At 43.4% G+C, this 12,233-nt stretch overlaps 1 protein-coding gene across 1 annotated transcript in view; it reads left to right on the top strand.

The window, feature by feature from the left end:
* LOC308293122 (glutamate receptor ionotropic, kainate 5-like) overlaps nucleotides 1-12,233 on the top strand; it is a gene marked incomplete at its 3' end in the record, with an annotated part of 97,517 nt that overhangs the window by 18,788 nt on the left and 66,496 nt on the right. Inside the window, exons 4-6 of the mRNA XM_080735557.1 lie at nucleotides 721-886; nucleotides 6,615-6,793; nucleotides 7,618-7,671. Coding sequence (XP_080591683.1) covers nucleotides 721-886; nucleotides 6,615-6,793; nucleotides 7,618-7,671 — 399 coding nt within the window. The remainder of the gene's footprint in view (nucleotides 1-720; nucleotides 887-6,614; nucleotides 6,794-7,617; nucleotides 7,672-12,233) is intronic.

Raw genomic sequence — 12,233 nt, 5'->3', positions numbered from 1 at the left:
AGGATTCTAATGACACAAACACATCACAGGATGAGACAGTTTTGTTTGTTAACTGGAAGAAAGAGTGGTGCTGTCAAGTGAAGGTGAAAGTTTGAGGAAGTCAGTCTATGGTGATTTTGTTACATCTGTGGAATGCAACATCTTAGAATTTGCTCATTTGTTTGTTACCCTTGTTCCCTTTCCTGCCTTTTATAGTAGGCTATAATGTGAATAACCAACTGCTGCACGGAAATCAGGCATCCTTTTTATTCCCTTGCTTTGTCAAGGACAAAAGCACAACAACATCACTGTCTGTCGTTTTTCACTTCTTTGTTCCAATATGGCAATATGTCTGTTGAAACCACTGGCAAGTTGCAACCATTCTGAAAATAGACCATTCATCTACATTTGTACATGCAGTTTTAGAGTTGAATGGATTTGGATTAAATGGATTTCATATCAGTGCAATTGGTGAGGCATTAAGGCCACTGACCAGTGACCGCTAATACTGTCTTCTTAGACTAAACTGAACGTTCCTTTCATCTCCATCTCCTCCTCCATCTCGTTCATTTTCCTCATATCCTGTTTTTTCCCTATCCTTTCTTCCTCTCCCTCCTTTGATGTCCCACCCTTCCATCCAACCCCAATCACTGTTGTATTCCTCCCTGCCTTTCTTGTTCATCTTTACTTCATTCCCCTCTCTCCTTTCCTCCCTGTCTCATCTCTTCCTCTCTCCTCCAGATCCCACATGTGAAGATTGGTCCAGAGGAGACTCCCAGGCTGCCCTACCTGAGGTTCGCCTCGGTGACTCTCTACCCCAGCAACGAGGACCTGAGCCTGGCCATCGGCTCCATCCTGCGCTCATTCGGCAACCCCACCACTAGCCTCATCTGTGCCAAGGCTGAATGTAAGTGTATATTATGCTGCCAGGAATATCATTTTACGCATATTTTATAGGTAAAATGCAGCTCAAAGCACTCTTTAGGCCATGATATAGAACATTTTCAATCGAGACAGGTTTCTTGCAGGTCCTGGAAATCCTTGGATATGCTTACATTTCAATGTGTGGTTTTGGAGGTCAGGGCTTGTTTAATAATGTATGTATTTCAGTCAGTCAACTCTTGGATTGAAGTATATTTATTGAGCATACATTTATTGAGCATAAATATAATATTTATTGATCATTGTATAAAAATCCCAAGTAGATAAACAGTATTTTGTCTGAATTCATTCATTCCCTGTACGCATAAATACATGATCTGCCAAATAGATATTGCAGAGAATTAAATAGCAAGACACCCCTAAGGGAATCATAAAGAAACCGATTCTACAGGTGGCTGCTGGGGTGGTGATGGAGCGCAAAACACTTCATAGCGCTAAGCACAAGCAGCAGCATCATAGCATCACAGCAACAGGCCAAATGAGCAGTAAGCAGGGAGGTTTAAATAGCCCACCCCAATCGGACAAAGTGTGCATTAATGACTGATCACCTGGTCAGGAGTTGGCGCTGCCTTGAGTTGTCTGCCTGAACTTGATCTGCAGGATTTCTTCAAACTATTATTCTTACATGCTCTCACAACAACTACAATGCTATAGCAGCAAATGTTTAAGATATACGTGGACACTACTCTTGCACTTGAAAGTATATACACTTTCAAGTCCATGACAGGGCTGATCTACTCTGGAATGGATACATTATCTGCTGCTTTGAAAAACATTTTAAAATACTTCAAAGAGCTGATCTACAAGCTCACAATGTTTCAATGTATATCGGCTATTTGAAGCATTTTAAAATTGCAAAAAGGTTTAGGGATAAGGGATAAGGCATGGATGAAAATAGGCCACAGTATACAGTATGAAAGAAAAAGTATAAAATAAAAGAATTAGGAGAGGGTGAAATTATTTTCCATTCAAGCTCCCACCACCAGTACAGGATCAGACAGTATTGGACGAGTGATGAGACCATTTATAAGGGTGCCATATTGAGCTTGGGCTGTCTGGTGCGTTGTCCTTTTTAGCCATCTGGACTTACACTGATAAAGGCTGGATGGTTGAAAACATTTTGTTGTTGAATTAAAAGCAATAGAACATTAGAGAAGATTGAGTGCAAGATTCTTTTTAATTCATTTACTGTATGTGATGAGACAAGTCATGTATCATTGCAGACCAGTTTGAATATTAACTGGAAAGGTGCACTCATTACTCATAAGAGCACAAACTCTCTGCCAGGAGGCATGCCCTAAAGTACCTTCCTCCATCTTTCTGTCTGTCTAGGGCAGACAGCCACAATTAAGCCTTATGGAAACACATTTCTGTCATGAAGACACTGAAAACTAGTGTGGCATGTTGTCATCATCTACGGCAAACATGATGTTGCAATGTTAAGGACTGATACATATCAATATGTGTGTGCAGTTTCATAAGAAACTGCACATAATCCTGAACAGATTTCAATGTTCTGTGAAATCAGCAAAGTGTGATTATTGAGTCCATGTATAGCAATCAAAGGTATTGAAATGTGTCAGGTTTTAGTTGCCTCACAGGCGCTTTGCCAACCCTTTGCGTGGGGAAGTGCTGCATTTGCATTGCAGCGTAGTAAATGACATGGCTCATGGGGGAGACGTGAGCATGTGACAACATGTTTTCACGTTCTAGCAGAAATGAACAATAATATTGCATGTGTTATGATACATGTACTGTACATACTACATAGACATTGCTATAGGGTGTTTGAGCACAAATAGCCAGAACCAGCGCATATAGTCTAACAGCCCAATGTTCTAGGCTAGAGTCCAGTTTAGGTTTACGGCTCATTTGCCAAGTAGTGCAACACATGGGAAGAAGTTATTTATTTTTTCAATTTTGGAAAATGTTCTCCTATAATAACATACTGTACCCAAAATAGGGACACCATGTTAACAGTGATTTAGTTTTTCATGTTTTTAACCCAATACCATCCCAGACATAATTTACAATAAAAAAACTAAAATTAACACAAAAACATCATTATGCACTTTTGAGACTAGTTGAGAGCCATCAGACAGGACAGTTCCATTAGATTCTGTGTGAGTGTGACTGACACACTGTGAAATATCTCCTGTTCTATTCCTTCATCCTAGGCAGTGCTTGGGACAAATGTTCCAGGCAGTCGATCGGCCAGTCTATTAGTTGTGCCTATGTACACCGCTGCACTGAAGTTAGCTGCTGTTGTAAAGGTCAGAGAGATTTTCCACCTGAACTGGAATGAAATCCATTCTGGCAGCAGAGCCGTCAGTCTGTCAGTGACAGACCTGTCAGCGTGTCACCTGGTCTGTCTGTCTCCGTGAGAGCATGTCAACCAGCCAGTTAGTTGATCTGTCAGTCAGTTAGTAATTTTTTGACAGTCAACCAGTTTGTCAATTGATCTATCATTCTGTCAGAAAGCCAGCCAAGCAGGCAATGATTATGTCCGGAAGTCAGCAAGTCAAGCAGGCAGGCAGGCAAGCAGTCAGTCAGTCAGTCAGTCAGTCAGTCAGTCAGTCAGTCAGTCAGTCAAGGAACCAGTTTGCACAATGTGATGTGATGGCACGGTGGCTCAGTGGTTAGCACTGTTGTGCACTGTCTCATGGTACTGGCTTTGATGCTGACTGGGCCCTTTCTTTGGTGAGTTTACATATATTTTCCCCAAGTGCACGCAGGTTTCTCCCACACTAAAATATGTGCATGTTAGGAAGTACTGCAAGTGTCTGATTTTTTATATATATATATATATATATCCTACAATTGATCCCTGAGAAGTTCTACCACTCTGGAGTCCAAGATTGAGATTGAGAAGGTCCACCACTCTGGAATCTAAGACTCTAAGAGAGAGAGAGATTTTCAAGAAAACTTACAGAAAAGATGAATTGATAGAAGGCGCAAGTTTGCTCCTCGTTAGAGGTGCAGTCTTGTTCAATTGCAGTTGACTGCCAATTTCTCAGTCAGACAGCCCAACCTTTAGTCAGTCAGCCAGCCACCTACCCACCCAATCTGTCACCCCCATAACAACCAACCATTCACTCGCCCACTCGCAGTGTATGCCAGCTATTCTGCCATCCAGCAGGCCCGTGCTAATCACCACACAGCCATTCTTTCAGTCAATTACTTAGGCAGTTAATCATTCACTCATTTGAGCAACCACCTAATTGCTCTGCCAGCCTGCCAGCCTGCCAACCAGCCAGCTAGTTAGCCAGCCAGCCAGTCAGCCAGTCAGTCAACCACCCAGACACAGACTTACTTCATCTATCAGTCACCCAGCCACCCAGCCATGAGCTCACTCAATCCCCAAACATTAAATATGCCAGGCTGCCAACCCGTGCCAGCCTCTGCAATCAGTCATTCAACACAGCTGTTCGGTCAGTCAGTCAATCAATCAGTCTTGCAGTCCAGCGAGTGGATTAGCAGAGTTCCCTGCAGACTGGATTACCGCTCTCTCTGATGAGCTAGCTCGCCGCTCGGCTGCTCAGGTCTGGCCCAAGGTCGAGTGCGCGAACATGCTCTGAATACTGTCCTCCTTTGCAGCCCACCTTTTCTTCCTGCTCCCATGCTAGCCTCCTATTTCTCTCTCCCCTCACTTTCTCCTCTCATCTCTCATCACCTTCCCCTGTCTTCATCACTTTCCCTCTCCTTCATTCATCCTCCTACTGTATTTTACCCAACCACCCTCTCTCCTTCCATCCTTCCTCCTCCTTCCGTAATGTCATAATTTCTCTCTTCCCACCGCTAATCAATTTAGATGTAATTCACATTTAGTTTAATCTATTTAAAATCTATTCAGGAACCAGCGTCTGCAGTTCATTTAAAATGATGTCAGGTCATTTATTCATTCATTGCTTAATAAGGTTGGAGGTGACATATTCCCCTGTGTGGATTTAATTGTCACTGTTTGAATTTGGAATAAAGAGGAACTGAAATGAACCTTGTTTCCTTATTCTCTATCTTTCTCTCCCACCTCGTTATCTGTCCTCCTTCAACACCTATCCTCTCTCCATCCCAATGTGCCTGTTGAACAGCTTTCTGTCTTAAGCACTATACATGGCCTGCTAACAGTGTGTTCAACACCGCTTGTGTTGAGTAGTACTCTCAAGTACTTCTCTCTATTCCTCTTCCCATATCCCCTCCTGTACACTTTCTACCCGTCCCTCTCGAACCACTCTGCACTCGTTCCATATCGATCCCTCCATCCAGGCCTTGTCTCTCTATCCTATTGTTCCTCTCTACTGCTGGTAGCCCGGGTCGCTCTCTTTTGCGGTATACATGGTCTGTTAACGGCGCTGTTTACCGCTGTTATATTGCTGTCTGGGAACAGCACTGTGGCCCAGTTAAACCTAGCAACGTATGGGAGCTTTATGGTGACGATTAGCCCCAGACATGCCATTGGGTTTTACCAGGGGACAGATGAGGAGGAAATGAGGTAAAGACTCTCCCAGGGAAAGTTATGACATGAGGGGAGACAGAGGGGTGGAGGCTGTGGACGGGCTGTATTCAGTTTGCCCTATACATGTCTGTCTGTGGATATGTGCCGTTATCTTTCTACCTTCTCTGCCTGTGGTTTTGTGCAGCTTCTTGTCTGTCTATGGATCTAGGCAGCTATAGACCATATTCACACCACAGCCATCTTGGATCACATGACTTCCTGGGGTAGCAGCCTGCACAAGCCTGCATTACAAACTATTGTGAACAATGGAGCGATGGTCCCAAAATATGAGTTCTGTTCAACCAATTTATTTTTACAAAATTGATAAATGGGCAGATGACAACATCATCATCCCCAAAATGATTAAATAGAAGGGTATTATCCACAATATTCATGGTAGTTAGGCTGCAACCTTACTGTGTACAAAGACTTGCTATCTGTGCAGTGCTTGCTCCACTATCATATTAAAGGAGCTATAGTCAACCTTTTCTTGAAAAAAGCATGCTAGTCTAAAAGACTCACCAAAATGATTATTTTATCATTATTTAATGCATTTGTGGTCATTTTTGAATAGAAACACATGTATGAAGCTTATTTTTTTATAAAATATTTTCGAAACATTATTTTTATTTTAGCATCCGTTTTTCAAGAAAAAGTTGTAATATTAACAATATGAAGGCAGAGCAAGCACTAGTCTGCATACTGTAGCAAGTCTTTGTACAGTAACACTGCAACCTATTAAACTACCATGAATATTGTGGATAATACCCTTGTATTATTAATTTTGGGGATGTTGATGTTGTCATCTGCCCATTTGTCAATTTGGTAAAAATAAATTGGTTGAATAGAAGTCATATTTTGGGACCACCGCTCCATTGTTCACAATGGTTTGTAATGCAGGCTTGTGCAGGCTGCTACCCCAGGAAGTCATGTGATCCAAGATGGCCACGGTGTGAATATGGTCTATTGTCTGTCTTCTTGCATGTCTGTGGGACTATTGGAGCATGCATTGTAAATGCCAGTGTCCATTAAATGATGGAGTGATGATTATATTGTGTTAATACTTTGTAATACTAGCTTGATCATACTGCAAATAGACTTGGACAAAAGGAAATGTAAAATGTCTCTTCTAATTCAAGTACAGTTCATTTAACTCTAACTGCATCTCTCTCCTTTTCTCTTTCTCTCCCTCCCTGCCCAGGCCTGCTTCGACTGGAGGAGCTGGTGCGTCGCTTTCTGATCTCACGGGAGACGTTGTCGGTGCGCATGCTGGACGACAACCTGGACCCCACGCCCATGCTGAAGGAGATCAGAGACGATAAGGTGGCCACCATCATCATCGATGCCAATGCCTCCGTCTCCTATCACATCCTCCGAAAGGTACATGGACCGGTGGGGGTTCCGATTGGCTGTGTGTACTTTCCTTTGCTTGTTGATTGGATGCTTTGTTTGTGGGTAGAATTGGTGGATTGGGGTGATTGGGTAGTCAGCTGGTTGATTGGGTGGTCGGGCGATTGCTAGTGGGTTGCGAGTGGTTAGTTGTGCAGTTGATTGAGTGATTGGCCAGTTGGTTTAATTTGTGGTTGGATGTTTAGATAGTTACTTGCTTACTTGATTGGACGAGTAGTTGGATGGCTTGCTGTTTGTTGTTGGTTGTTTTGTTTGTTTGATTGGTTGTTTAGTCAATGGATGGCCACTAATGACCCTTTGAGGTTTTCCAAGTATCAAGGTGTCTTCATGGTTACATCTTGTGTACTACAGGTACATACTGTACATACATACATACATACGTTCATACGTACACGTACATACGTACGTACGTACGTACATACATACATACATACATACATACATACATACATACATACATACATACATACTGTACATACCTACCTACCTACCTACCTACCTACCTACATACATACATACATACATGCATACATGCATACATGCATATATGCATACATACATGCATGCATGCATACAAGAAACATAGTTGTCTTCATATCTTTGTGAACAGACTCTAGTCTCTGAGGCTGTTAACAAAGACAGATATGGAGCAGGTCTCTTCTCTTTGTTCACTATACGTCCTATGTTCCTTAGCAGGCGTGTGGAGGTTGCAAAGTTGAAAGGAAAATCCCTCCCTCCTCTTCTGCCATTGCTGACATGAGTTTCTGTTCTGTTCCTGTCTTCCTCCTCCTCAGGCCAGTGAACTCGGGATGACGTCAGCCTTCTACAAGTACATTCTCACCACCATGGTAAGAACAGCTGAGCACGTTTTCTGTTTTTAGAGCATCTTTGTTCAGACTGGCACCCCAGATCAGATTTTATTTTGGCTGATCCAAGATTGGAATTAGATGAAAGAGATAAAAACAGATTTTTGTGAAACAGATTTGAACCATGCTCCTAGGTGGTGTGTATGCCGTCATTAGCACAACAACCATTGCATACAGTATACCCGTAGGTCAACGATTTCTGAATACACAAATCAATCTGATCACTTGCAAATATCAGTGTGGACACTGGACGAGAGAGGGCGAGATCATTTAGCGACCTACAACCGGGTCGCGACGTGGTCGGTAGTTTTCAGCGACCGGGTCGCTAAATCGACCGACTGGGACGGTAAAACCACCAACCGGGACGCTAGAACCACCGACCGGGACGCTAAAACCACCGACCGGGACGCTAAAACACCGACCGGGTCGCTAAATCGACCGACCGGGACGCTAAAACCACCGACCGGGACGCTAAAACCACCGACCGGGTCGCTAATTCCACCGACCGGGACGCTAATTCCACCGACCGGGACGCTAATCCAGCGACCGGGTAGGTAAATCCACCGACCGGTGGTCGCTTCCACCGACCACCGGGCTACTAACCCTAACCCTAACCCTAAACCTAACCTCAGTAACCTTACCTCAGTTAGGCTAACCTGCCACGCAACCTCCCGACGGGGTCGCTAAATCACCGACCGCATCGCTAAATCACCGACCGCGCCGCTAAAGCGAGCGACCGGGTCGCTAAATCGACCGACTGGGGCGCAAAATCTTCCGACCGGGTCACTAGATGTACCAACCGGGTCGCTAAATCTACCGACCTAAAACTGCAGGCAGGTCGGTAGATTTAGCGACCGGGTCGGTCGATTTAGCGGCGCGGTCGGTGATTTAGCGACCCGGTCGCTCGATTTAGCGACCCGGTCGCTGAAAACTACCGACCACGTCGCGACCCGGTTGTAGGTCGCTAAATGATCTCGCTCCTACTGCACTGGACAGTCAGTCCTAAAAATCTTTGCGAACAAATCGGATCGGAAGCACTTTGTAACTTTGTTTAAAAAAGTGCTATACAAATAAAGTTTTATTATTATTATAATCAGAGTATATTCTCACCAGTATGGTAAGAACAGCTGACGGTTTATTTCCTGTTTTTATTTGTTTATTTAATATGAATTAAATCAGTCAACGGAGTCAGGTAGCACATTTTATAAGAATTACGTCGTTTGATTGTCGTCATTCATTTGCACCAGACTCCAGAGTGTCTTTGGTGTACTCCCTTCTCCTGGAATCACACTGCCGTCCCCTTTTTCTTCTCGTTACGCTTTAACCACTAACTCATCAGACGTGCATCATGGTCCGGGGCCGCCGTTTGTCACAGTTACGATTGCTGTGTCCGGTGCTGTGCCCTTGTGCTCAGTGACTTACGCGGATAATAAGCCCGTCAACTTCCGAGCCTCGTCTCCCGAACCACGCCATGTCAGGGTTTCTTTTTTTTTCTTTTCTTTTTTTATATGCCGGACACTCGCAAGGACGCATCAAGCTGCGCTTGTAATCAAGGGCGAAACTGCACTTCTGACCGCTAAAAGTTTGGACGGCAACCAAAAGTCTGTAAATTATGACCTGCCCCTCCCACCAGCCTTCTGCTCCTCCTGTCCCTCTGTTCCGTCCATCTACAAGTGAGATCACATAGACACAGATACTTGTGTGTGTGTGTGTGTGTGTGTGTGTGTGTGTGTGTGTGTGTGTGTGTGTGTGTGTGTGTGTGTGTGTGTGTGTGCGCGTGCGCGGACGTGCGTGCGTGCGTGCGTGCGTGCGTGCGTGCAGTCTGTGCACGCACTTCTGTACAACGCGTGCACCATGCGCACACTGTTTGTCTATTCCTCTGTCATTGACTTAGATTTTGGATAACACTCAAATCACAAAAGGTGATGGGGGAGAGACTTGAAGAGCTTAGAGAGTAATATTTTTAGTTTTTTTTTTCAAGCAGGAGTTAAGGAAGTTTCTTCTCAAGATTAAAAAACAACAACTATTACCAGTGTTTAATTACCGTATTTCTCAGCCTCTCGAATTTTGGGTGTTTGTCTTTATAGAGGCTACTCTGCTCCAGTGGTTCTCAAACCTTTTCATTTCAAGGTCCCTCATAACTCACAACTGTAAGGGTCTATTTGGAACCCCCTCAAGGAACCTTGAGGGTCCTTGGACCCCACTTTGAGAACCACTGCTCTTCTCAGATTGGCTGCCAGTATTTGACTGACAGGTGGGCCTCTCGCCTCCCTTGTCCTTAAAACAAAGACAAACTACCTGGCCAAATGCGAGAAACCAAACATTCAACCTAACATGTTTGAGCTGGAAGCTGATCTCAAGTGGAAATGAAAGTCAACAGAGCACTCTGGGGGCTGGTGTTTGCATTAGCTAGAAATTGGTTGGAAATACATTTCAGCCATTTACTATGCATCTCTTAATCTTTCAGAAGGCCACGTAAACATTTATTTGCTGGCCTGACAGCCAGGAACAGCACATTGACATGGAAATGCATTGTTGGTCGTAAAATCTATCAAAAGCAAGGACTATTGGAGCTGGATGTGTGCTAGGGTTTGTCTAAGGGAAGATTGGTTGGATCAGTTCCCAGTTGTGACATCCAAAAAGCAATCGACGTCAAAATGGCGTGTAGGATCACATGAGTTTTAACTACAGAAATGATAGCAATACCAAGGTTTCATATGTTTCTGCTGGTCATTTCTGCTGGTAGGTAGGCTATTTTCTGCAAAGATATTTGTTGTAGAGGGGAAAAGTAGAGGATAGTGGTATACTATAGATAGAGTAGGTTTAAGTGGTTAAATGAATTGGTATTTCGCTTTCTTATACAGTAGATGGGAGAGGGAACTTCGGTTTGTCAATTGAAGTTAATTAGCAATCACCATTACTTTTCAAAGCTTAACTGTGAGGTGTGTATATCATGTAAGCAGGAGCCTAATTAGCTATACCTAAAAAGAGCTGTGATAAATCACCATATTACTCCAGCGTCTTTTGCTTCTAAATTGTACAGATGATCACCCCAGGTGGTGGAACTGTTGGCAATTTGTTATCCAGCTCACTAACGTTACAGACAATTAATTTTCTAAGCACATCATTTGCTGGGTTTGTGAGTGGCTTTCCATGCAACCCTTAAATATTTACAGTAAGCCCTACTGTACTGTATACTTTGTTGTATGACAAATATCGTAAAAATAACTAACTACAAGCTTTTTTCCTTATAATTTTTATCTCACGATTTTGTAACCCAAAATGACTAACTACAAGCTAACAACATAAGGAATCGTCATGCCATAAACATAGGACACTGTAAGGGTTCCGTTGCATTTGTCAATAAGCTATGAAATTTCAGCACCTATGAATACCATAGTAGATAAACTCCAGTGGCCATGGATTCAGAAACTGCGCCTCACTTGACTGCAGTTTTCGATGATGAAAGGAAGTCTAATGATAAAATGATGCTCTCAGATATAGGCTACTAAATTGGCATAAAAGACCATCTCAACACTCCCCCTTTTAAAAATATTGCTTCTAGCGCTCATCAACGTTCTCTGAATTCCCCCCAGGGTTCAATGGAATCGTTGATCATGGGTGTCTGGCACTCACGGCACCCATTGAAGCTGTGCCTCTGTTTATCCTGCAAGCGCTCTCTCCCCTGTAGCTCTGTCCTGCTGCCTGTCTCAGTCAAGCAAAAACATTGGGGTGTACATGTGTGTGGGGGGGTGTTAGGCTGCCAGCAGCCCATGTGGTTACTACACTAAAACGGTTGACTCTCCCATGTCATTGCACATGCCTGGTGCACAGGTTACTGCCCTTCCTGTGTTTATAGCTCCCTTGGCACAGGCGGATACAGGCAAAATATTAGATTAACATCATTAAACTTCAGACAAATTAGCTTAAGCTCCAAGTTTCCCCCCCAGAGATATGTGTCTTGGACCCTTTCCAGAATTTATTTGCATAATGACGTCCTTACCAATATGATCAAATGAAGAAATGTGAATTTTATGAGGCTGATCAATAACTTGGTGTACTGCTGCACTTTGCTAGATGCCGAGCTCGCTGGATTTGTGTCAGCGTAACCAATGGTTACATGGATTTACTGTGTATTCAGGATTCACAGCAAGTGCAAGTAGCTGCAATTCCAAAGTCATAATTTCAGTCAGATAACTCATGAATAGATTGAAAAACATATTATTTGTTATATTTGATCTTGGCATTCAGGGTATGCTACATATTAACATTACTCCCTAGCTCAGCACATTAAAAGACAACCATTTAAGAACAGGAAACCCCAGGGGAAAACAGAATCCTTAGGGAAAGCAGAGCCCATTTGAGGTGCTCGGCTAGCAGGCAAAGAAGCAAATACCAACAGAGAATGAGGTCAATCAGACATTATGACGCCATCACGGCTCTTTGGTTGATTGCTTGAAGACTTTATTAGAAGTTTGCATAGGAAAAGGTACAGTTTCATGACAGTACAGTTCACTGGTACCTAAGATCCCAGTAAGCTTTTC

Source organism: Nannobrachium achirus (assembly GCF_963921795.1).
Source record: "Nannobrachium achirus genome assembly, chromosome: 10".
In the NCBI taxonomy this organism is placed as follows: domain Eukaryota; kingdom Metazoa; phylum Chordata; class Actinopteri; order Myctophiformes; family Myctophidae; genus Nannobrachium; species Nannobrachium achirus.
The sequence above is the reverse complement of the archived record's forward strand: the minus strand, read 5'-3'. Positions and strand labels throughout refer to the sequence as shown.